The sequence below is a fragment of the Miniopterus schreibersii genome (assembly GCF_964146895.1).
Source record: "Miniopterus schreibersii genome assembly, chromosome: 7".
NCBI classification, from domain to species: Eukaryota; Metazoa; Chordata; class Mammalia; order Chiroptera; family Miniopteridae; genus Miniopterus; species Miniopterus schreibersii.
In genome coordinates, this window is record NC_138108.1 from 13,605,119 (window position 1) to 13,633,056 (window position 27,938).

The 27,938-nt window shown below is 38.8% G+C and overlaps 1 protein-coding gene across 2 annotated transcripts in view; it reads right to left on the reverse strand.

Moving 5' to 3' along the window:
- XRCC5 (X-ray repair cross complementing 5) overlaps positions 1-27,673 on the reverse strand; it is a 77,491-nt gene extending 49,818 nt beyond the window's left edge. The window contains exons 1-12 of one of the 2 annotated variants that reach the window (XM_081142938.1): positions 27,479-27,534; positions 26,413-26,457; positions 24,062-24,175; positions 21,290-21,473; positions 20,321-20,369; positions 19,261-19,383; positions 15,620-15,811; positions 14,458-14,572; positions 10,878-11,016; positions 7,926-8,038; positions 4,252-4,314; positions 805-942 (exon numbers count right to left, since the gene is read on the reverse strand). In XM_081142938.1, coding sequence (XP_080999064.1) covers positions 805-942; positions 4,252-4,314; positions 7,926-8,038; positions 10,878-11,016; positions 14,458-14,572; positions 15,620-15,811; positions 19,261-19,383; positions 20,321-20,369; positions 21,290-21,473; positions 24,062-24,157 — 1,212 coding nt within the window. In that variant the 5' untranslated portion in view covers positions 24,158-24,175; positions 26,413-26,457; positions 27,479-27,534. Of the gene's footprint in view, positions 1-804; positions 943-4,251; positions 4,315-7,925; positions 8,039-10,877; positions 11,017-14,457; positions 14,573-15,619; positions 15,812-19,260; positions 19,384-20,320; positions 20,370-21,289; positions 21,474-24,061; positions 24,176-26,412; positions 26,458-27,478 lie in introns of both variants that reach the window. The other variant, XM_081142937.1, reaches the window with a different exon arrangement.
- Positions 27,674-27,938: the final 265 nt, after the last annotated feature.

A 27,938-nucleotide genomic window follows, 5' to 3' on the forward strand; every position in this document is an offset into this window, starting at 1 on the left:
CCAACACTGTGAAAGTGGCACACAAACCAAAAGGACTTCGAAAATCAGACGACCCAATGCTGGTACATGGCAAGTAAAGTGTTTTGATTTCCGTTATTACCTGTAAACAGCTGCAAAGAGTACAGAGAGTATTAAACATGAAAGACATGCTTCAAAGAAAGACTATCAAAGACTACCTGCAAAATGCATGACCAACACAACAAATGAGAAGAGAGGGTGACGGGAAGGCAGATGGGCAAGCCAAGTTATTTGCTCTTTTTCAGTTCTGCCCCAGTAAGTTCTTTGAGAAACAGGAAATGGTAAGAATAAAGACTTATATTTTAAATAGGAGAGCCCTAAAAAAACTGAAATACACAAGGATCACAACAAAATCACAGCCTCAACCTTTAACCATAGTAAATGGGTAGTGATCCATAGTAAGGGCTGTTGTAAAAAACAGAAGTAATCTCTTCCCATTAGGTTCTGAGACATCAAAAAGGATGCGAACCAGGAGGCCACTGGGCTGGGCAAACAGAGGCTCATGCTTAACCTTTCCTAATTGATAAGATGGTCCTTTACATGTTTATATTAATTTATGTTCTTTCATTGCAAATGAAAGTGTAGTTCACAGGCCAGCAACAGCGACATTACTTGGGCGTTTGTGAGAAATGCAGAATCCCAGGCCCCTCTGACACTTCCAGAATCAGAATCTTCACTTTAACAAGCCCCCCAAGCAATTCCCACGCACATTAATCATTGAGAAGCACTGTTTAAAATAAAGAAACTGAAGGGAAAAAACATGAATAAAAGCCCTCTGGGTTATACCTCATAGGTGTCCTTGATGTGAGGAAAAGCCACGCCAACTTGAGGGTTAGCTCTTTTGTCATAAATGTAGCGAACTATGGCCACCATGGCTAATTCATCCAAAGCATGAATCAGTGAGGAAAGGGCCACCGCTGCTGCCTAGTAAGAAAGACGCAGCATTAACACATATGCAACACAGGAGACTTTTCACAACAGAGCCTCATACCCCTAACACTGCGTTCTACTTTCTTCCTGTTTCACATTTTCTAAAAAGGGCTCCTCAACCTACTTCAAGGAGACACTGTAGCCATTGGCATTTGATAACGTTTACTACACCTCTTCTGGAAATCTGCTTCGTTATCCTGTTCCTCTTATCCCTTCAGTCTTCCTTACCCTCTGAATTCATACCCTCGCCCTCTTTTTTCTTTTATTTTTATTTGTTTATTTTTTAATTTTTTTATATGTCTTTATTGATTTCAGAGAGAGGAAAGGAGAGGGAGAGAAAGCTAGAAACATCAATGATGAAAGAGTCACTGATCGGCTGCCTCCTGCACACCCCCGACTGGGGATCGAGCCCGCAACCCGGGCATGTGCCCTGACCGGGAATCGAACCCTGATCGCCTGGATCCTAGGTCGATGCTCAACCGCTGAGCCACGCCCGGCCGGGCCATACCCTCGCCCTCTTAATAAACTCCAGTCAGCCTTCCTAAACAAAATCTTTCTTTGTCCCCTCTCTCCATAAATTACTATCTGTATCTTTCTTCCCTTTTACCTCTAAATTCCACAAAATCATCTTGCTGTTGTCACTGCTTAGAACACAATTATTCCTCAATCTAATCCAGCTACTGACCTCAGTGTCTTACTGAAATTATCCTCTGAAGTCACTCATGGTCATGTCACTCCCATAAAAACCTCCAACAATTCCTCTGTTCCAGCCACAGTGAGCTGACCATTATTCCTGAAGGTCTTGTACTTCCCCTCCAACTTTTTATTCATACAATTTCTTTTTAGTTAGAATGCCCTCTCCAAACCTCTGGCTCTCTAGCTTTCGATCCATTTTCAAGGCTCAGTAAACTGATACCCTCTCCATTTCAGATTTGCTTCAGCCAGCTCTCTCCCTCTCAATAACTCCCCAAACACCTTGTCTGTACTTTTCTCAGTATTATGGCTAACCCTATGGAAGTTATCTCTGCATATTCCCATGTCCTCCACTAAAAACCTATGACCTCGATACCATCTTCAAAATCCTCTACAGATTTCATTACAGATGCATTACCCTTTCAGTTCAATTCAAGGAGTATTTACTTAGTGCCTACTCTTTGCTAGGCACTGTCTTAGGGCCTGTAAGAAAACAAAGATAAGTCCCTGATCTCACTGAGCTACTTACTACACTCTTTACTAGCAGACGTGAGATATGTACCAAATAACGTCCCATAAGAGAGGCCAGAGAAGCACAATAGGGGTCTGAGGAAGAGACTACTTGCAATTTGTTTGCAAGCTTTTGTTTGGATGTCTTTGACAGGACCAACTGGGATATTTAAAGTAAGGAGGAATGGGGTATTGAATGACTGCTACATTGTAACACAATACTACACCTGTGGGAAACCTAATCGGAACCCCATTTCCTTTCCTTTCTCTCCTCCTCTTTTCTTCCACACACAGTGCAAATCAGCACAAAAAAGTGTAGATACTCCATACGATAAAATAATTATATGCTAATGACCAGAGAAAACATTTTTTAAAAGGAATTTTTCACAGAATTTTCAAATACTCATAGAGTATTTGAGTTGAAAAACAATAGTACTCATCTAGTTTAACAACCCACATCATGAAGGAATTTCCTCCCCAAATCTGAGTGGTGGTAGTAAAGACTTTGCCGGGGAACTAGTGGGAGTGCAGATCTGACCACCTCACAAGGAACCAATCCATTTGCAGATAGTAACCCTTATTGACAAAATAATTCATCTTGAACAAAACCACCAACTGTTGGTTCCAATTTACCCTCTGGGAGGAAGCATAGTTTAATTTCTATTTCATATAATAATTCTCTAGATGTATGAAGAAGGCATTATGTCTGTCATCCCTCCTACTCCCCTACCTTCCTACACAAGTCTTCCCCATGCAATCTTTTACTGGAAGTACTCATATGACATAGTTTTCTTACTCCTCTGCTTCTCTAAGCTCCCATTAGTTAATATTATTCTTTAACTATGACATCAAGAACTGACACCAAAACGTAGCCCTTTCCCATTGGTAGATAATTTTTTTTTCTCGAGTGAACTCAAAGTGACCTGGTGATCTACAGAGCCTGTATGAGGCTGGATGTGAACTGGGCCAGCCATGAGGCTGCCCTAGCAAGCCGAGGTAACGACAGTTTTGTGATTTGATATTCTTCACTGTATACCCAGCAGTCACATGAAGTGATCAGAATTTTCCTTGCCTAAAGGGAAAGTGAGGAGTTAAAACTTGAACAGAAGTTAGAAGTGCAGTTCAGATGCGTTGACTATGTACCGGAACTGCATGATTACCAACAGGATCTGATTCAGGAGAAGCCCGTGAACTAGGATTTTCAAATGGAGGATTCACACACGCCTGGTGCGCTCTAATGAGTTTGAGTGGTACAGAGTGGTAGCCAAGTGTTTCCTTCTCCTAACTGTAACTGTTCTGATAGAACACTGGCACATCCATTCACAGATCTGTAGCCAGCCACCCTTCAGAAGTGCCGATAAAAAGAGGGTTAAGAGGACTAGATCCCCCGATACCATCACCGCGCCCTCACCCCAAACAAGCCTTCCACGTGCAGTTTAGTAATTTTAAACGCAAATACTTCCAGGATTGGAGGCCAGCTCTGGTAGTCTCAAAAAGACATTAGATTCTAATCTTCCAGTTTAGATAAACATCTCCAAGGAAGTAAGTTCTGTGACTTAGAGGCTACACAGAAAATATTTACAGAGAGTGTGAGTGTAGGATGCAAGAGTCATGGGTGGTTAGCCAGGCAGAAACCAGCCTGAAAACAGAATCTCTCAGGAAGGTAGGAAAAGAGTGCAGAGAGGGAGGGATTGGAAAAGACAAACTTCTCAGTGACAGAAGTAATCTAGTGAGTCATTGAAGCTCATCTCCAGGATGCTAGAGCCAGCACTAAATGGTCAATGCCCATGACAATGAAAATGTCAACCTGACCCCAATTTTCCCAAACCATGAGATCCCCACACTAAAGGCATGTGTTCAAATGTTTTTGTTTTTAACACTTACCTGCTGTCCGATTGCAGGACTATGTCCTTAGGCCTTGTGCTCATGCCATGACAAATTCATTAATCATTTCTTCATTTTCAGAGTTAAAGGACAATGAATTTCCCCACTGCTGTTGCAATAATTAATGTCACTTTAAACTATAAACGTCCCAAACAGCTCACTTAAAATGACAATTCAATTCTGTGGCACTACCTCAAAGACCCACTGTCAACTCACCTCATCATCTTTTGCTGCAAAGACTTTTAGAACTTGATTTCCCATAAAATATTTCCTGTGGACCTACAAGAGGAAAGAATTGACTTTGATCCAAAATAAGTAACACATAAAACCATAATGCACATGTTACTAAGAAATCCTATTCAAAATGTTCTTACATGTTCTGAATGTTCATGAAATGAATGTTCTGAAAAACATTCACAGGTACTAGAAACATATTACTTGAGGTTCAATTCAACACTAAATATCTGAGCACCTAATGTGCATCAAACATTGTTCTGAACAGCATACAGATTGTCCTGAGGAGCTTAGATAAATACTAAATGAACTCCAGTGCAGTTCTAACACACATACAGCACTACAAGAACTCAAGAGTACAATCTTATCATACTGAACTATAGTTTGGTGTTACAAGAGCACATGAGAAGGGCATCTACTTTGATCACGAGGGGTCAGGGAAAGCTTCTGCAAATGGTGACACCTAAGTTAAGATTTAAAGGATGTGTAGGAACTAAGATAAAAAGTCTGGGCGCAAGTGTCCTGAGCAGAGATAATAGTGTAAGTCTACAGTGACATAAAAAACACAAGTACATTTGGGGAACTGCTTCTGGAGTAGTACAGTGCCACAGTGCAAGGGGAAAGGGGAAATTAGATTATCAACATTAGCAACTATCAGTCACAAAGTCTCTTATCAGCAAAATTAAGTGGTTTGGACTTCATCCTAAGAGCAATGGTGAACTGCAAAGAGACCAGAACAAAGATCTAAATAGTAGGGCAGGACTAGAGGAAGGGTAACTAAAGCAAAAATGAATACCATATGTCCTTTTTCCCCCTTTAAGTTACTCATCTATCACAGTATCAGAGAGGTCAAAGGTCAGAAAATGAACATTGAAGAGATCCCAAAATCATAACCACCTGCACCTACTGAACAAGATCAACTTCTCTCTGATCTGTGTGATCTTGAGCCTGAGGCTCATTTATAAGAACATGCATATACTGTATGTGGCAATGCTTCTACAATGTTTTTGGGTTTTTTTGTTCTCCCATCTCTAAAGCCAAGAAATTATGAGCACTTTCATAGAAACAGTAGCTAAGACTAAGTCTCAAAAGTGTGGGTTGAGGCCCATGTAATTCAAATACCCTCCATCTCCATTTCCATTCCCCACTTGAGAACCATTATTTAAAGAAATATGAGAATAATCCTATATTTTTAGTTTGTAACATTTATATAGATTTGCCCTCCTATCAGAATTTGTAATAGTTCTTGATTGATTAAAGAAGACTTAATGATAGCTCTTCTTAAGGCACCTAAATGGCTTTTCAAAAGATAGCCAGACATTTGGGGGAAGTTCTGGCTAAATTCTTACCCATCCTATAATTAGATACCAGAACACTGAGAACTTAGAGAAAGACAAATTGAAAGGACTCTTGAAATTTTAAAAAGTAATTCACATTTCAAAAACAGAAAAAAATACCCCAAACCCCAAATACCATTTTATAAAATGAGAAGTTTCACATCAATTCAATCCAGAAATGTTAGTTTCCCTCACTTTAAGGGAGTTTGAAAAACTATGTGATTTTATTAAAGATAATTACTCATCTGCTACAAGGTGCATGCTTATTACTTTATCTTAGTTGATATGGAAAACACCTTGCTCTTAACATGATGTGTATGCATTTGTTAAGACAATACATGAAAGTGGGTATGTAAAAATTAGACTGTTCAAAAATGAGGCTGTTCATCTGGTGGGCAGATCACAACTGATCAATGGCATAGGCTTTGAAGTCAGTGAGACCTGGTTCAAAACCCACCCCTACCACCTTCTAGCTAGGTAGCCTTGGACTAGTTATTTAACAGCTCTGAAGCTTAATTTCCTAATGTATAAAATAGGTATCATGGTACCTACCTAAGAGTGTCATAAAAGAATTAAATGGGAATTTATATAAAATGCTCAGTATATTGACTGGAATATTATAATCACTCAATAAACGGTAGCTATTATGATTATTTTCATTGTACCTGTCTGAGATTGTACTTAAAATAAAAATAATTTAGAGCTTAAAAACAAAAAGTTGATTTAGAAAAATAATTCATGACTTAAAAGTTAATTTCAAGTTAATAAAAATCTTTTTAAAAGGTGAAGGAATTAAGCAAACACACACACACAAAAACCTAAAAAAAAAATTAAAGACACAGACAACAGTATAGTGATTCCCGGCGGGAAAGGGAGGTGGAGGTAGAAGAGGGTAAATGGTGATGGAAGGGACTTGACTTGGGGTGGTGAACACACACTACAATGTACAGATGATGCATTATAGATCTGTACACCTGAAACCTATATAATTTTATTAATCAATGTCACCCCAATAAACTCATTAAAAAAATTTAAAACATGGAAAACGTACTTTTTGTTCAGCTCACTCCTTCTTGCTTTGCCATTCAACTCTATAGGCCCCGCTCCCAGCCAGGCACAGGTGATTTCAATTTTCTGAGTTCTGAATTACACCTGCAGGTGTCTGAATAGGTCTTTTCTGCCTGTCTGGAATTAGGAAGACCCCCTTCCCAACAGGCCAGCTTCTATAAACAGGTGTGATTAAAGGTTCTGTTTCACTGCAAAGACTCAGAAGCACTGCCATTAATAACCATAAATTTTAAGTTTACATACCTGTCAAAGTGAGTAATTTAATTTTGAAACAGGCATATTTAGTGTAATTTGTTAGAAAATTGTTAGAGACTCTCAACTTCCAAAAAGTATTTATTCTCACCATTAAAATCTCATTGACTTTAAGTAAATCCTACCAATTTTCAGCTTATGAGTCTTAAATATGTATCTAACAGCTTGAGCATATAATTAAAAACATTCTCCCCAACCTCACTGGACTAGTCTAACACTGAGTTACACAGGGACTATCTGCTTAAGCAACATGAAGAAGTGCAAACCCAGTATATTGGGTAATATTTATTTTTATTATAACCCTCAATTGAGTGCATTTAGAATCAACAAAAATCTTTTCATCCCTATAGAGCCTGAAGATACATTTTATACTTACTGATTCTCTTTGGTTGCCCCACCTCACAAATAACTTCATCTACGATCTCCGGGAATCCTTAATAACCCTCTCTAGGACAGTATATGGTATCTCCCATGGCCTTCAGTGAATTACTGCATTTCCCACTGTGTCTATTTTGTGTATCTCTGCATTGGTATCTAAAAAACATATGACATATGAACAAGTTTCACGTCTTAAACCTCTCTGCTGGGCACTGAAATGAGTGGTGAATGGCATAAATCAATGATACTCTAAGAGGTCTGTGGTCATTCAACCCAGCTGGACCTCCAAACCTGTAAAAGACTCTGTTATACATAACAGTTTTGAAAAAGCAATACAACAACAAAGAACTAGATACTGTTTCTTTAAGGTTCCTATGAGCTATGACTGACAAAGCTGAAAGGTGACTTTTAATTGAATTTGGTCTTCTGACTTTTCTACATCTTGCTCTTTCTCTTCAAAAAAAAAAAAAAAAAAGACAGTGACACTAACTCCCAGACTACATTTTAGAAAAAAAACTAAGTGAAATAAACATTATAAATAAAAGGACCAATCAAAATCGCACTATCTCAGACAATAACAAGAGAAAGTTCCTTATTTTGTTCACAATTACAGCGCTGTACCTGAGAAGCTCTACAAAACCCCAGGACGGAGAAGCACTTCCCCTCTGACTTGTACTCCATCTGCTCCTGGTCCACTCTGGAGAAAGGGATGATGTCGCTCCCGTAGCGGAACCCTGGGGAACAGGAGGGCACCTGGTGAGCACAGGGAGCCTCCTTTCTACCAGCTAAATCAGTCCTCCGCACATGTTAACTACACGCACCCTCCTGGTCAAGCCTCCACATACTGTTCCCTAAACCAAACTTCTGCCCCTTGTGATGAATGGGGACAAGAGGCAGCAGACACACAAACACATACAGTACAGAGCCAATTAAAATTTAATTATATTTTAAAATACACATTCTGCTATCTGGTTACCTTAGTGATTATCCAGCCTAGAGGAAAGGATACAGCAAATGTAACGAACTAGTTATTCTCTAAAGATAAACCATGTTGACTAGAGTACAATCATGATTTGTAAACATAACAACAGGAACACATTTATTCAGGAGCCTGGAGAACCACAGAGAGAAATGCCCACAGGAAATTCTCAAAACAAAATGTTCTCAAAAATGTATATTGGAGACACACAAGTGCCCCATGGAAGAAGCCAAAACTCTTCTTTTTAGAAACATTCAATTGGTAAGCTAAATATTTTTCTACATTTAAATGTATTTTATTTCTGGGATTGGACTATTTTTTTCAATTACTTAGGTTACTTATATAAATATAGGCTCTTGGTTTCTTATAAAGCAACTCCCACTCTGTCACAGGGCCCCTGCTCTACGGAAGGTCACACCCTTTCAATATACAGCCTTACACATGTTGTGGAAAGAAGGGTCATCAAAACCCAAGGATCATGGCTTTGGGTAAAAGGAAAAGTACATGCACCTTTGCACCAAGAAACAAAGAAACCTGTGTGTTTCAGACAGAGTCAGTGGTCCCCTATTTATTTGTTCCTGTTAATTTGTTGATATCATGTATTTAATTTAAAAAAAATTTCTACTTTTATATATGCTTTCTTTTTTAAATTCCAACAAAGTTAACAGGGAAATGTATGGCACATGATTAAGAGTGGTATCGAAACCAAATGTTTTTTCTAACTCTTCTGTCATCAGACATCTTCTTATTTGAATTGTTTAATAGTAACTTGAAAATTCTAATGAAAACTGTCCTGAGTTTTTAGTTCATCTATCTAAAGGGTAAATCAATAATTCTAACTTTTGTACATGGCAAAAAGTATAGAATAGACTACAACCTATGACCATATTCCTTTGCCCACACATACTAGTCCCTCTGTCTAAGAAAGAGAACTCTGCACATTAGGGGGTAGAGAGTGACAGTCAGGCAAAGGGGATATGTGAGTAACTGCAAAAGATTTAAGAGAGAAAAATTGCACGTCTATGCTCTTTGAACTCAAACCATTTTTAACTATTCCATCTCCATTCCTCAATCAATAAATTTCCCTTTTGCCTAAGATACTCAGAGCTGCTTTTTTTGCTTGCAACCAAAAGAACTGGCACCCTCAACTCTAGTCTCTTCTCCTTCCAATCTATCCTACACCCAGCTATCATATTAATCTTCCTAAAACACAACCCAATGACACCCTGCTCCTCAAAACTATAAATGACTCCATGTTGCTTTGAAAATTAAGGATAAACTCTTCAGCCTATCATTCAAACCCCTTCCCAACTCAGAATAGCATGTAACTACACAGACTGACGGACGACAGCCCTGAGTTCAAGTTCTTCTAGTTGCTAGCTGTATGACTTTGAATATACTAATGAAAGTATTTCAGCCACAATTCCCTTACCTATAAAATGAAAGTAACAAGAGTGCCTGCTTCATTAGGTTGTTGTAAAGATTAAAATAGAAAATACAGATAATCTATGAGATACTACCCTCCCATACTAATCTATATGTGCCCAATACACCAACCCAACTACCTGAAATCCCTGAGGAGGCCCCTCTACTCTCCCAGTCTTACACCTTTCATCAAACTATTCTTCCTACTGTGGGCGGGTCATTACACTAGGATTAAACGATTCACAAGTGATGGAGCCATAATTCTAACCTGGTCTGACTCCAAAATTCATGATCTTAAGTGCACTATACTACTGCATGGAATTAAAGAATGCTAATCACATTCTACACATAATCCATCAGAAGAAAGAACCAGAACCGCCACCACCACCTTTACACATTTCTCCCATCACCCCTATAACATAAACAAATATCCAAAAACACCATAATACCACGCCACAGGTGAAAGGCACTCTTTTAAGGCTTGTGAACTAAAACTATGCTGTGCGGCACATAGTCTGGCAAGAAATCTATATAAAGGCCCTGGTTTCTAACTTAAAACATCATTTTTTATCTTCTAGTCTCAGCTCCTGAACACTAAGACACTCTCAGCTAGTGTCTAAGCACCCTGGGTAGAGATGTCATCTAGGCATGCTACACAGATCAAATGGGTATAACGTAAAAAGGACAACTGTAAAGAGCCTAGTAAACATAAAGCAATCCAACACACAAATCATTTTTCTTATCTCCTAAGTTACTTGAAGGAGTATATCTGGCACTTAAAAATAACCTAAAATTGGCACTCAGGAAAATGATCACCGTGGAAATAAAAAATAAAATAGAGTATATAAAAAAACTTCCTTTGGTCACACTGATATAAGCATTTTCCTAGCTAGTAAGTTTCAAACTTTAAAACAAAGCCAAGTATTAAGTCCTGTCATGTTAGACTTTTAGGCTCAAGGAATGGAATACCCAAGTGCACTCCTGGGAACCGTGCTGCCTCGCACCCAACAGATGAGCTAAAGTAGCTATGTCCGTGATCCCCTCAAAGAGCTGTCTCTAGAACTGAGAAATATCTCTAGACAAATAATAATAATACGAATTCCAGCCTGCCTCATATCACCTTGAAGAACATTTCTTTTAGGCAAAAGTGGAAACTCTTACTAGCATACCTTGAATAGTATCTTCTTTTGGAACTTCAGTTTCATCATCGTCATTCAAGCAATAAACGGTTTCCTTTTGTATGTCTTCCTTTCTTAGGGTTCTTGCATCCACAACTGTCCAAGACTTTTTAACTTTCTCCTGTAGAATCTTATTTCAAATAAATAAATAGATAAATAGATAAATAGAAAACAGAGAAAGTTAGGATTCCAACTGACAAAAGGTGAAAATCTGATATGCTCTCTACTTTACAGAAAAACATCCAGAACAATTCATCTAGCTGCACTGTTTTGTTTGCTCTCGTTTACTGTGGAAATTTTAGTTTATTTCATAATTCTTTCTACACTTATTCTTTCCCCCAGGGTAATCCACAGATAAATATTAATGTTTGTGTATATTCAAACACTTTCTATATAAACCCTCAGACCACCCAATAAAAGAGGACCATACATCTTGTTACCACAGTTTTCATAAAGAGAGGGAGAGAAGTCTATCAGTAGTCAGAAATCAGTAAGAAAATTTGAAAGAAGAAAAAAAAATAGAAAAAATAAAGAGCGGAGACTTTTGTCAATTCCCAGGAACACTATTCCAGGCCTTGACAGAACAAGAAATAATGAAGTGCCTGCAAAATCTCAACATAATAAAGGCCATATATGACAAACCCACAGACAACATCACACCTGAGAGGCAAAAACTGGAAGTGTTTCCCTTGAGATCAGGAACAAGACAGGGATGTCCGCTTTCACCACTCTAATTCAACCTAGTACTGGAAGTCCTAGCCAAAGCAATCAGAGAAAGGGAAGAAATAAAAGGCAAATTGGAAAGGAAGAAGTAAAGTTCTCATTATGTGCAGATGACATGATACTGTATAGAGAACCCTAAGGATTGTACCAAAAAAACTACTAGAACTGATAAATGAATTCAGTAAAGTAGCAGAATACAAAATTAATATTCAAAAATCAGTTGCATTTTTATACACCAATAATGAACTATCAGAGAGGAAAACTACGAAAACAATCCCATTTCCAACAGCAACAAAAGAAAATGCCTAGGAATAAATTTAATCAAGGAGGTAAAAGACCTGTACTCAGAAACTGCAAGGCACTGAAGAAAGAAAGAAAAAAAGATACAAATAAATGGAGGCATATACCATGTTCATGGACAGGAAGAATTAACATCATTAAAATGTCCATACCACCCAAAGCAATCTATAGATTCAAGTCAATCCCTGTCAAAATACCAATGGCATATTTTGCTGAACTAGAACAAACAATCCAAATATTTATATGGAACCACAAAAAACCCCAAATAGCCTCAGAAACCTTGAGAAAGAAGAACAAAGTTGGAGGAACACACTACCTGATATCAAACTATAATGCAATTCTATAGTAATCAAAACATCATGGTACTGGCATAAAAACATATATATATATCAACGGAACAGAACAGAGAGCTCAGAAATAAACTCACGTCTATGTGGTCAATTTGACAAAAGAGGTGAAACATACAATGGGGTAAAGACAGTCTATACAATAAATGGTGCTGGGAAAATTGGACAAATAGATGCAAAAAAATGAAACAATACCACCTCCTTACACCAAACACAAGAATAAACTCAAAATGGATTAAAGACTTAAATGTAAGTTATAAAACCATAAAAATCCTAGAAGAAAACATAAGCAATAAAATCTCAGACATTTCTGGTAGCAATATTTTTTCTGATGCATCTCCTCAGGCAAAGGAAACAAAAGAAAAAATAAACAAATGGGACTACATCAAACTTAAAAGGTTTTACACAGCAAAGGAAACTAGCAAAAAAATGAAGAGAAAACCCACTAAATAGGAGAACATATTCTCCAGTGATACATCTGATAAGGGGTTAATATCCAAAATTTATAAAGAACTCATACTACTCAACACCAATAAAACAAACAATCAAATTAAAAAATGGGCAGAGGATCTGAACAGACACTTCTCCAAAGAGGACATACAGATGGCAAACAGACATATGAAAAGATGCTCAACATCACTAATTGTCAGGGAAATGCAAATTAAAACCACAAGTAGATATCACTTCACACTTGTCAGTTTGACTATCCTCAATAAACCCACAAATGACAGCATTAGAGAGGATGTGGAGAAAAGGGAACCCTCGTGCACTATTTGTGGGGATGCCGACTGGTACAGCCACTGTGGAAAATAGTATGGAGCTTCCTCATAAGATTAAAAGTGGACCTGCCTTATGACCCAGAAGTGATTCCACTTCTGGAGGATTTATCTGAAGAAACCCAAAACACTAATTCAAAGAAGAGATGCACCCCTATGTTCATTGTAGTGTTATTTACAATTGCCAAGTTATGGAAGCAACCCAAGTGCCCATCAATAGATGAGTGGATAACAAACCTGTAGTACATTACACAATGGAATATTAGTCATAAAAAAGAATGAAATCTTACCATTTGCAACAGCATGGCTAGACCTAGAGTGTACTATGCTCACTGAAATAAGTCAGTCAGAGAAAGACAAATACCATCTGATTTCACTTATATGTGGAATCTAAAGAACAAAATAAACGAACAAGCAAAACTGAAACAGACTCATAGATAAAGAGAGAGAACTAGTGATTGCCAGACAGGAGGGGGGGTTGGAGCACTGGGTGAAAGAAGCACAAATTGGAAGTTACAAAATAGTCATGGGGAAGTAAGTAAAGCATAGGAGATATAGTTAATAATATTGTGATACCTATGTATGGTGCCAGTTAGGGTACTGGAAATATTGAGGCGAACTCTATGTAAAGTATATGATTGTCTAACCACTAAGCTATACACCCAAAACCAATACCTGAAAAAGAAAAAAGAAACAAAGAAGTACTTGCAAAGATTTCATGGATTTGAATTGTGTTTTGGAATTAAGTCCCTGAATATACAAAAAAATGCTTGAATATATAAAAACATGTTTTTGTATATTTTGTATATTTAAATGTTTTTATATAATTATTTGGTACATTGAAATAAAAAAGGCAGAGAAGGTTGTGTGGAGGCAAGAATCAGAGACGCATACTCTAACTGGAATTTCAACAAATAATTAGCAAAAGCAACTCATTTTGGAAAGTATGCTATTAAGTACAAACATACACATATTACAAAAGGCAATTTCATACCAAGTCAACACGATTTCATATTTCATAGATACTGTTACTATCAGATCATTAATGACGGAACCAGGTATAACTGAGTTTTCAAAACTCTAACTTCTTAACTGATGTATATCCTGTATTTCTGCTATGATACTACAATGATACAACTTAATGCATTCCAGAAAAAGGCAGGCCTGGAACTCGTGATTAACAATTAATCATCAATGGAGAGAAAGAAAGAGGAGGGAATCCATCTCCATTAGAGGTAATTCATAAAGTTTCCTCTTCTAGTATGCCTTTCCCTAAAAGAAAGATAGAGATGATACAAACAGGGAGAGCATTCAGAGAAGCAGTAATTATGGCACTGAAAACTCACATGAATTGTCAGTTCCTTATGTAAGCATATTTGTCTGCCAGGTAACATTTCTTTAAAAAAATGTGTACCAACCACTTACTGATTTATAAGCCAAAATCTTTATAGACAAATTGGAGCCAATGGTCAGTTGACAGGGCCAGGGCATGGAAGTCCTCTCAATTTTCTTAAAGGCACACAGTTGTCTCAGACTCTCGCTTAAAAAAAAAAAAAAAAGGAACAATTTTAAGATGTTAATTGTGCTGAAATGATGCGATTAGTTTTCTAGAATGAGAAGTGAACTGTTGTTGATCATAAAGAGGGGAACAGCAGGAGACAGAGGAATGTGACAATCACAAGTTGGAAGAAAGCCAGGTACAACTGAGTTGGCTTAGTGACAGGTGAAAATGAACATCTCTATCTCCCCCCTCCTCAATCTTTTCTTTCAACTCAGCCAGTTGTTCTTAACATTTTTTTTCAGGACCAAGGACATTTTGAGGATATGATAAAAAGCACATTAATAAATGAGTTTCCACACAATATAAAGGGTTCCCCAAACTCCCTGAAAACCAAAAACTTGAGAATAAGAACCCCTCTCTAGGATATCATGAGGTGGACACCATCTTATAACATCCTTGCTCACAACTTTACAATTCTTATTTAATTCCAATTTTTGTAAATAAAAGGCACATGTATCTGCAAATAATGGAGAGAGTTAAATACTCTCCAGGGGATAAAGGAACTTCGAAGTCCGTATTTTAGTCTTAAGGCAAAGCAGATAGAAAACTCTAGGTTTCTTACTGGGGAGGGAAGAAGAAACTTGAGGGGTAGCAAACACAATGTAAAGTGTTACTTCATTTGAACATAAGTCCAGATCAATTCTACTTTTATCTGGCCCCCAATCAAACACAACAGATGACAGGAGATATTTGGAATCTGTGGTATTTACTAAAATAAGGAACAAAGGAATTAATGACCAAACACATTCAAAGCATACAGTCTAGACTATGATTGATCCCCTCAGTACAGATGAAAAACATCTAGAAAGAGCTAAAGAGAATCCTGTGACATTATCCGGAGTTTAAATTTCCAGTACATTAGGGACTAATGTACCATTTCTTTAATGAAAATCAGAATATTTATTAAAGAATAACTGCTTAGTCAAGAGTGGCCCAGAAAAAGAAAAACATTAGGAAGCCCTCTGATCAAGAGAGAAATTTATATAGGTACAACTGAAAATTGTAACCAAGGTTTTCACTTCTCACCTGAAAGAATAAACTTCATCCAGCCCATCTTCACCTTCTAAAGACATCATCACCCTTTTCACCATCCGGATACCTTCCTTTTGCTGCTCAGTAATTCCTTTTAAAGGAAAGGAGGGCCCGTGGTTGTCCAAGGGAAAGTTGCCATCTCCTCTGTCCCCAGTTCCATCTTCCTTGCCAATTGGGAAAGGCAAACTATCAGGAAAAGATCAGCAGTAGTTAAGAAGATAAGCTCTGAAGCCAGGTAATAAACTGGGTTCCAATCCTGTGACTATCTCACTAGCTATGAGAAAATGGGCATGTCAGTCAACTTCTCTGAGCTTTAAATTTCTCATCTGCCAAATGGCACTATCTCTTAGCCAATATTCTATCATTGTTTTTAAATTTTATTATTATTTACTGATTTTAGAGAGAGAGAAAGAGAGAGAGAAATACTGATTTGTTGTTCCACCCATTCATGTATTCATGACAGGGGATTGAACCTGCAACCTTGGCACATTGGGACAATGCTCTAACCAACTGAGCTACCCACCTGGGGCTCTCAGTTTCCAGTAGCCGAAGCCTCTTTAATTTGGTAAAAACAGGAAGTTTATTGGCTTACATAACCAAATAATTGAAAAGGCAGAGTTGTACAGGGCCTCAGGATGATTAGTCTCAAACACTGTGCAGGTTATCTGACCCTCTCGCTCTCTATCTCCATATTTAGTCTTCATTTGCTTTCAAGCTGGCTTCACTTCCTCAGACTGGCTTTCCCAGCTGAACACATTCAGGCTCACATGACCCAGCTCTACTACCAAAGAGCAACTGAGTGTTTAACACTCTACTCTCAAATTAAAAACCAACCAACAGGAATCACTGGAGCCTGAGGAGCAGATCTAGAAGATGTCAGCCCTCATTCCCACTAGGCTAAAGTTTAAGAAGAAATGTTACCTAGAAAAAGGCTGGGTGACCATCTAGGCAGACATAAATAAATAAATAAATACCTATTAATTAATGATCCCTCAAGGTTATTAAAGATTAGAGGATGTGTACAAAATACTTAAAACTCAAATAATGTTATCATTAATATTATAGAGCATTCCTATACAAAAATCAAGTAATTGCTAGAAATAAGGAAAATCAATTTTGTTCTTGTGTTTCAGTCCAGTGGTTTGGCTGAAAAGAGACTAAAACTAGATTGGGATTCAATAATCAATACACAAATAGAAAATTAAATCAACTGAAAACATTTTATAATATTCTATATGGCACTTTACAAATGCTTTCATGTGAACAAGCTCATTTTACCCTTATATATTAGGTAGAGATTTCTACCTCTTATTTTCTGAAAAGAAACTGAAGCTACAGAAATGAAATAATTTGACGAAAGCCACACAGCTAGTAAGTGATGGAACAAAGACTTAGTCATGTGATTGAAAGGGTAACATTCTTTCTATGTAGCATATCACCTTACTTTGCCCCTGGAAACCTAAACAACTGAATTCAATAATCTTTTCAGTTCACTAAACATTACCTGTGGGTCACCCTTCGTGGATGGTTATTTTTAAGATGACTTCTCTATAGTTTTATTTGCTATAATTAAAATAGGGCTTCCTGTTTTTATTTTTCTGTGTACAATTAGCACAACATATTTGCATATCCTGTATTACCTATCAGATAAAGAGCTTCCAGGGAGCAGGGTGTGGAACGTAGAGTTTGCATCAGACTACTGCCGTTTCCATAACATCAGGCAGAAAAAAGGGAAGAATGACATGAAAATGAAGAGTCAGGGAGTTATTCAGGAAAAAGAAATTACAATAACAGTTCTTTCTACCCTGCACTAACCCAGAAATAAACCTCCTCAGTAGTCATTAGGAGAATCTAAAAACTAGGTCCAAGGAACAGTTCTGCTCAGAACACGATGCTTCTTTGACCTGCCAGTATTTTTTTAGTCCACCTAGAATAACCAAACATACACAGGATGCACCAAACAATAAAACCAAAACTCTACTTTGTATGCTGGAGGTTTGTAGCACAGGAAGAAAGCATATTACTTCCCACCACCACCACCACCAAAAAAACCCCACACAACTGGTCAAATAGCAAGCAAGTAGAAGAAAAGGCTGTTTGTTTCCCTCTTCAGCATGCTTTACAGTATTGCTCATACAAAATAAGTCAGAGAAAGATAAGTACCATATGATTTCACTCATATGTGGACTCTAGTGAACAAAATGTACTAACAAGCAAAACAGAGACAGACTCATAGACAGAGAGAGCAGGCTGACAGCTGTCGGGGGGACACTGGGGAGCTAGGTTAGGGGAGAGGGATTGAGAAAAAAAGAAAGAGAGAAAAAACTCATGGCCACAAACAACAGTGTGGTGAATGCTTGGGGGAGGAGAAGGGTATAGGAGGGATAAATGGTGATGGAAAGAGACTTGACTTGGGGTGAACACACAATACAGTGTAAAGATGATGTGTTGTGGAATTGTGCACCTGAAATCTGTATACTTTTCTTGACCAGTGTCACCCCAACAAATTCAATAAAAAGGAAAAATAAAAATAAATAAAGGTGCAGTATGCTTTAGCCATGCAAAGGCATCCTGAGATTATGAACAGGGAAGAGAAGCAGAGCTGGGCTTTTGAAATGTTGAAAAAACCTCAACTCCATAAGAGAAGTGTCACTTTAAAAGCACTTAATTTCTGTGAAGTACCATTTTAACAAGTATCAGTATGATGGGTTATTCTGAACTATTTTTCTACCAAAAGGAGATGCCCCTCAGCAGTTCTAAGAGGTACATACACGCAAGAGAGGTGCTTAATTCCCCACGGCAGGCATTTTAAAGCCAAAGGCTCACCACTCTGAGCTGGAGGCTTCTTAGTATAGCTCTCAGTCTGAAAAATGAGTGTCCCCAGAAGCCCAATAATTCAACATCCTATACTATTACTCTGCTTTCACCAAAAATAGGACAAGAAAAAATAGGTTTCAGACACAGCAGGAAGGATAAGTGTAGTCAAAAGAACTTTCACAGAAGAAAGGAAATGCCTGGAGGGGAAATTCAAGTTACTGGGGAGGGATTCTCTCTCAACAAACTGTAAAATGTATTTCCCCCCTCTATTTGTATACCTCATCTCTATATACATACAAGCCAATTACATTCTATATATGTGGGTGTATCCTTTAGATCTGAAAAAAAGTTAAAAATAAGCACTTATATATGTTTACAATGATTCCCAAGTTGACATTTACCTCTACCCCAAAAACATCTACTGTAAGGCAGTTCTCTAGGGCTGTTTAAGAAAAGACTCCATCAATCTGGTCATTGTTTGGGAAAAGTCCTCTAAGTAGGCAGGGGATAAACTGAATATCCTCAAAAAATTCCTTTAATTCCTCAATTCTTTGAGACTAAGAACAGTGAACAAACAATCTGCTACTAAGCTAAATTCCTATGTTTCATTGTGATTTTCATCCCCTTGTCACCAAAACTCAGAAGAGTTCCTGGAACATAGAAAGTAATCAGTGAACATTTGCTGAGGTCAGTCATCTGACAGATTCCAAGTCAGAGCAGAACAAAGACTCCTGGAAACCAAGGGCTCTATAATGGGGCCCACCCACTACGTGTGAGAGCACAGGATTTGTCTACAAGTATTATTCTTGAAGTCTTACAAGAACTGCAGGGAGATACTGGATTTCCTCAAGTTATGAATTATAGTGTCCAGCTGATCTTTGCTGAATGGGCTGCTGAGGTCAGTGAACACTTCAATATGCCTCTTCTCGAACTTCTTTCCTCTACAAGAGAGAGTTATCACATTAAGAAATCATTCTCCTGAATGAGTTCCTACAGATTCAAATGCGCTTGTTCACTAAGCAGAAAGAGGCTAAGGAATGAATCTAGATTCAATTAACAAATGTCATTACCTTCTAGAAGTCCATGTACTATTGATACTCAGTTAAGTTTCTACCAAACACATTATCACCTGGTTATAACTCATACTTTTAACATCTTACGCAAAATTTCTGAGCATTATGGAAATATTATGTCCCTTATTTCCTAACTCTAACTTCAGGTAAAGATGTGGTCATTATGATTAAAAAGGATCCCTTTCCAGCCTCCACACAGGCAAAAGGTAAACAAGGAGCTCTCCTAGGGTACTACAACCTCAACCTTGCAAGGATTCACTTGCCAAACACCCTGGTTTGATTCCACTCACAGGGCTAGTAGCAGGATTTTGCTAAGAATGTATAGAGATTGAGAAATTATAATACAAATTTAGGTGTGAGGTTTCTGTGCAAATCATTTTTCCTAACAGTCAAGAAATGTGTTTGTGTGTGTATGCAAAGACACATCTTTTAAAGACATGGTAATTAAAAAGTAATGAATTAGGAAGCTGGCCAGAGTTACTATGCATCTAATTTCAATAATATATGGACTATACTACTTAGCATTTTTAAAAATTTATGGTAATTAGTTTAAGTCAAATAGGAAGGAACCTGAAATAAGACAAATATTTATTCCTCCCTGAGAAATTCCCACCCAGTATATCCCTTCCTCCTTTTAAGCATTTATGAAAGGGGCTGACCCGAGCCACTGAATTCTATCAAATGTTTCTTTAGTCACACAAATATGCTGCCTGATTAACAATGAATCACATAGCGCACTGCATATATCAACCCATACAATTTTTGCAGGAAGGTTCATTTCCAACTCTCCAGCTGAGACACTTACACGGTTTCTTGTTGGATCACATCCATGCACACAATAAGTGCATCCAGGACTCAGCTAGTTAAGGGCAGAAGATGCAACCAAAGAGTCCCTTTATCCCAAGAACACGCAACTTTCTTCTAATAAAGTCCACGGTGTTGGAAATTGTAGACACTGGGCTGTGTGATTTAAAAGTACTTGCCCAATGGTCCTTTTTCCAAAGTTTATTTCACTAATATATATTCATATATGCTATATATCAAAGTATACATCCTGAAACACATAACCAGGAAAAGTATAATAAACCAAAAGGTAATCTAACATATTTCATTCATTTAACCAAAAATTATAATGCCATTTTATGGTGACTACAACCCATTCTTTGTGATTAACAATCCATTCTTAAATACTAAGTAAGCCATAATGTAGCATTTGTAAGTCGCTCCCAGCACAGCAGCACCTTCTCATGATCAGGGATAGCACTACTAACTGTTAGAAAAATAAGAGTAACCCCTTTAAATCAGGGCACCTGTGGAAGAAACTGGAAATCTCATAGTTTGGCTATCAGTCTGATTTTTGGCACAAAAATATCCTCCATCCAGGAAAGCATGGAGAACGTTAATGTTATACTCTTCTAGAAATACCTTCTCTACGTCCAAACATTTCTGACCATCACCACCACCAAACCCTTTGTACATGGTCAATACACACATATACCCCCTGGTATCTTCCCCTTCCTATACCTCCCAACCTCTCAATATCACCAGTGCAAAGAGGGGCAAGATTCTATTCTGGAGGACCTGGAATCCAGGTACCCAATCCAATCTCATTAATTCCCCGTTAAATCCTAACACACATCACCTCCATGTCCTCATTGCCAAAAATCTCCATATAGTCAGAGCTGGGAATCTTAGAGAACCTCACCAAACTAGATTATGATTCCTCAGATTAAAGGAAAGTTCTTATGAATCTTCTTTGGCTGAAAAAGGATACAGTCAGCTTGTTGAGAACCTGGTTGGATTTTGCTTTCAATGTCCTCCAGCAAGTCAAAATCTGGTAGCATCAGATGTCTGTGCACTGTGATGTTCTGATACTGATCCTCACTAGCAAGGGCATTCTTAGTGCCATCTGTACCAAAAAGGACTAATGCGATTTCATCCTTGTTCTCAGCAAACACCTAGAGAAGAATGTTAGAAGGCTGAAAACCATACAGTAGCATGTGGAAGCCATTAGATACCTATCCTTCAGGGAGCAAGACAACCACACCTCCCTTATGGCAGGTTCATAGGACCATTGTCAGCAATAGAACATTGGGCTGAATGGCCCATGAGACTATGACAATTCTGAGGTTCTACAGAGACTTTTTCATGGACTATAGGTCCCACATTTCATTTCAGCACAATTTAGGGTGGGGAAATAGTAGGGTGGTAACTGCTCTTGGAGAATTCTAGTAAAATCAGATTCTAAGTTCTCAAAGAAAACTAATTATGGATAATTTGAAAAGATTTTAGTCTGTCTTTCTGGAATGACTATTCAAGGTTTAAATTTTCCAGAGATTAAAAAAATTGTTGCTGGTTCATACCCTATAGCCCAGGAATTTCATTCATAGGTGCATATACCATAGAGAAATTCTTACACATGTATACAAGGACACATTGAGCAAGAAAGTTCACTTCAGCACTGTTTATAACAAACAGGGCAAAACTGGGAACAAACCAACTACCCATCAGCAAGAAAGTGCAAAAACACATTGCAAAATATTTGAACAATGGAATACTACCACCCAGTAAAAAAGTGAATAAATTTGTGCAATGTTTATCAACAAGAATAAATCTCAACAACATAGGTGGAGAAAAAAATAAGCTGTAAAATGACATGTACCATATAATAACATCACATACTTTTGAGAACTTTACACAGAACTAAGTATTATTAATGAATATACTTATGTCCAAAAGTATAAAATATGCATGGTAATAACAATGCAAATTCTGAGAAGAGGGAAAAGGAAGGAAAGAAGAGGATTGGAAACAGATACACAAGGGGCTTCCCATTTATCTGTAACATTTTATTTTTTAAGAAAAAAAAGAAATTGAACAAATATGGCAAAACTTTAGTATTGTATATTGATAGACAATGGAAAAATAGATTTCTGTATTATTCTCTGCATTTGCCTCTTTTATGAAACATTTCATAATCAAACAAAAAATAGTATCTGACACAGCAGGCAGTCCTGTTCCCACCTATGATTAAGCCTTTCACATCAGTGGGGAGAATGCATGTGGAGAGAATGAAATTCTGTCCTTCATTTTTGTTCGGTCTCTTAAACTCCCCAGCCTCTTAACAACTCCAGTTATAATCCCTAGTTGTACATGGAGAAAAAGTCCCAGCTGCTGAGGTTCAAACATGTCCAGCACACCAGTGGGACAGGACAGCTAGAATTCTATCTGCCTCCTGGACAAGAACCCACCTTCAAGCACAGTAATCTTGCTCAACAACAAAACCTCAGCCAGGAGAGGGGAAGAAACTTTGAGTGCAGCTTGAGGCTGCACCAGGTTTTGTCTCCCAGCCTTCCAGATTCATTCACCCTCCCATGGAAGGGGCAGAGCCAAAAAGAAAACCTGAAAGCACTGCTTCTCTTAAAAAAAAAAAAAATCTATACTGCACTGGGGCACAGAGGCACTACTTAAATACAACCAACGCAAATATTATAGCCAATAATGGGATTACAGGCATTCTCTTCTTTGACACAGTAAGGACTCCAGGTCATCAGAATTTGTTAAAATCTAGGATGACAGGTGGGAGACAGTAGTGCCTAGTGGAAAGGGCAAAAACTCACAAGAAACAACACAGGTGTCCAGGAGGAGCATCAGTACCCAGGGAATGAAGCAGAGCTTCATGGACTTTACAGTCATTCCAAGTAGAAGGGGCAGAAATCAACAGAAGAGACTAATATGCCCCCTCCCCACTCTGACTGAGAGCTGGCTTTAGTGACTACTTGACTAAGAGAAAGCTAGGTCATAAAAAGCCACATAGGCAGGTCCCTTAGAATACCCACTCTTGGGATATGCCTTCTTAGAACCAGCTGCTGTACTATAATAAGGAGAGACCACATGTAAAGGTTCTGATGGACAGCCCCAACTGAGTTCACAACCGCCAGAAGGCATAACTACCAGCTGTGGGACTGGGACATCTTGGATATCTGGCCCAGTTTAGCTTTCAGACAACTCAGCCCCAGTGACCGATCATCTGAGTGCACCTGTACAAGAGGCCTCAAGAGACAATCACCCAACTGAGCCACCCAGTCATCCATAGAACTATGAGAGATAATTTTTTAAAAGATATCATTTAAGATATTAAGTTTTGGGATAGTATGTTACCAGCAAAAGGTAACTGGAATACGCACAAAGTAGTTGGACTTGTTCAAGATCACAAGATTAGTAAATGACATGGCAGAGTAAGGATTCAAACTCATGCCATCTGGCTCTAGAGACTGTACTTTTAAACATGACTTGACATTGCCTCTTGTTTCTGGTAAAAAAAACAAACCTGTAATAACCAGTGGAGGGGACAAAAACAACAGAAGAAAAAATATCAGGCTCTAATGATAGTTGAACTTCCACGGGAGAATATGTAATAAAGCTCCTCAGATCTCCAAACACTGCGGCTGGACACTGTAAACAGGCTGGTATCTTGCATTATTAAAGTGGAGGCAACAAACAGCTAAAACATGAGTTAAAAGCTTAACGCCAATCTGACACTTACCTGTCTCTGCACAAACATGGTCATCACCTTCTTTGCTAGTTCAAATGGAGATTCTTCACCAGGAAAGGAGTTACTCATGGCAAAGCCCACATCCATACAGAGCACAACAGCTGCCTGGAAACAAAGTCCCAAAAAATATTTGAAAAATGTTAATAGTCATAAAAAAATCAATAAAGAGATATGTCCTTTCTTTATTTCACCCACAGAACCTGTACTGATCTTTAGGGGACGCATGATAAATAGAGGGGAAGTGTTCTACTTAGAGAATATATATAAGACATATAAGTTTTTACTATAGAGAAACTTTAAATAGTCCTAATATTTTCTAAAAGCTAGAAAGTATTTGCCAGGCAGGAGTATGCTCCAGGTAGGTGCTGCTCCTTTGGCCTGAGCCCAAGAATAAACCAAGGGGAAGCAGACCTGCAAACAACCTGCAAGCTAGAGCCAAAGCTAGCCCAGCTGAGCGCAAAATACATCAAACTGCAGCTGACCTGCAGACCCATAAGCATGAGAACTGATGTTTTTGTTGTAAGCCACTGACTCAGGGTATAGTTTCTTATAAAGCATTTTTGTGGCAATAGGTGACTACTACAATCTATACATGCGGAAATGACACACCACAACAATTTGAATTGGTTTATAAACTGGGGACCTAAAATAAAGACCAAGACATCAAATCTACTCTAGTAGGGGACAAATACACATAAACAAATAATACCAGCATAATGTTCCACGACAGAGGTATGTAGTGGGCACTAAAAGAGCACACGAGGGGCATCTACCCAAGACTGGTGGAGGAGATAGGAGGCAGAAAAAGCTGCCTGGATATGAAACCTGGGTGAGTGTTAATGAATGAATAGGAGTCAGTCGTGTGAACAAGGGGAGCTACAGATAGAGGGAACCACATAAATAAAGACACCTAGCCATTAGATAGTAATCATGTATGTAGGGGACTAAGAAAACAGGGAAAACATAAACTAAAAGGGATACGTGTGAAATTCTATATTTGGCATCTAATACTTAACTGAATATCAGTTGGAAGAGACCTGAACAAAGAGCAATAATTTCAGAATGGATTATAAAAGGAGTCACCAGTATGACACAGCTACAGCAATACATTCCCCACATCTATCTCATTTCACCCTCCAAAATATTTTAAGTTGTGTCAATGGCTTATTGAATTCAACTAAGGAAAAGAAAGGGCTTATGGTGAAAAAAAGACTAGATTAGCAATCTCGAGACCTGAGATCCTATCCCATTTTATTATCAATTAGCTCTGAGTCCTTGGGAATGTCACTTAGCCTCACTGCTAATTCTTGGAGGCAGAAAGCAATTGTTGGACCAGATGAGATCTAAGGTCTTTTCCAGAGTTAACATTCTTTGACACTGACAGCCTCACCTATGCTTTGTACTGATCAGATCACATTTGACAAACTGCGAACAGTTCTGCGCATCACATCTTATGAGAAAGACTATTAAAACTGAACATGAAATGAGCAGGTTAAAGAAGGATCTGAAGAACATGTGAAGTGAGGAACAGTTTTAAAAAAATAGATATTTAAGCCAGATGAGAAGATTTAGGTGAACATGACAGTTCCTCCCAAATATTTGACAGCTGTGTTATAAAAGGATTGGTCTTAGAGAGAGATAGTCAGATCAAGCAGATGGAAGTTACAGGGAGATTGGTTTGACTCCATACAAGGAGAAAAAAAAATAACATTTAGAAGTGATCAGTAAAAGAACCAGTTTTCTGAAGCAATGATCTCCTGACCTGACCCTAGAAGTGTTTGAAAAACCTGGCTGAGCTCCTATCAGGGAAGTTATACATGATTTCTAAATTTGGTCATATCTCAGGCAACACATGGAAAAGGAAGACTATTTAAGTTTTTACCTAGTTTACAAAGAATTAAACTTAATGCACTAATATTAAGAGATTTCTGGAGTAAAGATAGCATGTTTGGAGAAAAGGTGGTAATAAACTACAAAATTTCTCTGAAAACAATAAAATTTACATCCCATAGTTTCAATGCCTTGAGTATAAAAATCTTAAAAAACTTAAGAGTCCCCAAAATATGCTGCTGCATTTATTTAATACATGTTCATAAAAACGACTTTTAAATGAGAAAACCCTAAGCCTTTTGTTAGGAATCAGGGACCCCAAAAAATACCATCAAAGGGTTTCACAATATAGAACGTCTTGTATGGAAGGAGAAGAACAGTCCATGTAATATTTTGAGTTCATTTCTGGCAGCAGTAAGAATACCAGGAAAGAGAAGCTGGGCAGCGCAGAAACTTGGTTCATTTATACACCAAAGCAATACAGGCTGTTAAGAGTTTTGCTGCAAGCCCACCTGCCATAAACAGCTGCTCCACTAAAGCTGCAAAGTTTTCAGCAGCTGAAAGAAGAGGTACAAAAGAGGTGAGTGGTAACACATATATGTTCATAATTATTTTAATCAACGTTTCTCAACAGAAAATTGAGGGGCCTGGGGATCAGTTGCTCAAACTGCTACCTTGTTTCTCTGTGTATCAGATGCCTCTAAGGCCTTGCCTTTGGGTGAGTGAGCGACTTCCTGGAACACACCTCCCTCTAGTGACCCTTCCACACAACTACCACTCTCCACCTATGTTGAAGAAGTCATTTAAAAAATCATTTTAATATCCGTTGTTAATTTGGGACACTGAAGGACATAGATTCCTAGCAACACAAATTCTCCAGGGCTCTGAAACCAGACTGCCTGGGTTCAAATCCGAGTTTCACCGCTTACAGACTGGGTGACCTGGGACAATCACTTTACATTTTTCATGCCTGTACGCTGAGGTTACTAGTTTTCACTTTATGGGCTTGCTGTTGAAATGAAATAGGAATACAGCCTTCATTCAGATCAGTACCTCACACAGAGTAAGCTTTCAATAAATGTGAAATATTAGATTATTATAGAGGTAATAATATGGCATTCAAGTTCCTATACTCACAATACCTCTGAAGTTTCACAAGTCTGTGGGGTGGGTGGTTACCAAGGCTAACTTCCATTCTCATACAGATTTTCTAAACCCAGGCTCAGAAGTAATGGAGAAGGGATTAGGGGGTGCACTGGGATGGAGGGGTAGTGAGCGGTGGCCGACTGGAGAGGGAGGTGGGATGAGGAGGGGAGGGAGAAGGAGTGAGAGGATGGGAGGGCAGAGGAAGGGGTAGGGAGCAGGCGAGACTCAAATTCTGGTCTTAAGAGTCCAAATCCCCAGCGTTTCTCCCAGCGCATCCCTAGAGCCAGGCCCTCCTGACCCGGCCCTTGACCCGGCCCTTGACCCCACGGTCTCCCCTCTCCCCTTCTTGGCACCGCCTTCATCCCATGATTCCTGCTTCTGAACCGCCCTCTCCATCCGCAGCAAGGGCGTCCAAGCCCGAGCTCCCTCTACCTTGCTCCCCGACCGCGCCATGTTGCCGCTCAGCCGGCGCCTGGGCCGCCTCTTCCGGGCGCTTCCCGCCGCTCGGAGCCCCGCGGACCTGGGGGCTGGAAGGGGCGGGGCAACTGCGCGGCGCCCTGAGCATGCGCAGACGCCCTGCGCGCCGCCGCGGCGCGAGCGCCTGCGGTCGCCGGGTTGCTCCAGTCCCTAAACGGGAGTCGCGCACCTGGAAGACTCACTTCCGTTTCCCCTCGCCGGGATTCACACGCGCGGCGCTTAGCGCCGGATCTCTCGGTAGATTTCCTTGAGGAGGAGTGTGAATTCAGACGGACACTTCTCAAAGTGTTTTTCCTAAAAAGGGGGATAATGAAAGTCTTCGCGGATGCGATGGCTTTGGAACCACCTCCTGAAGGAAGAGCAGTTTTACAATCAAAAGCGGGAAGAACAGTCTTTGCAGAGGAAATGGGATGCG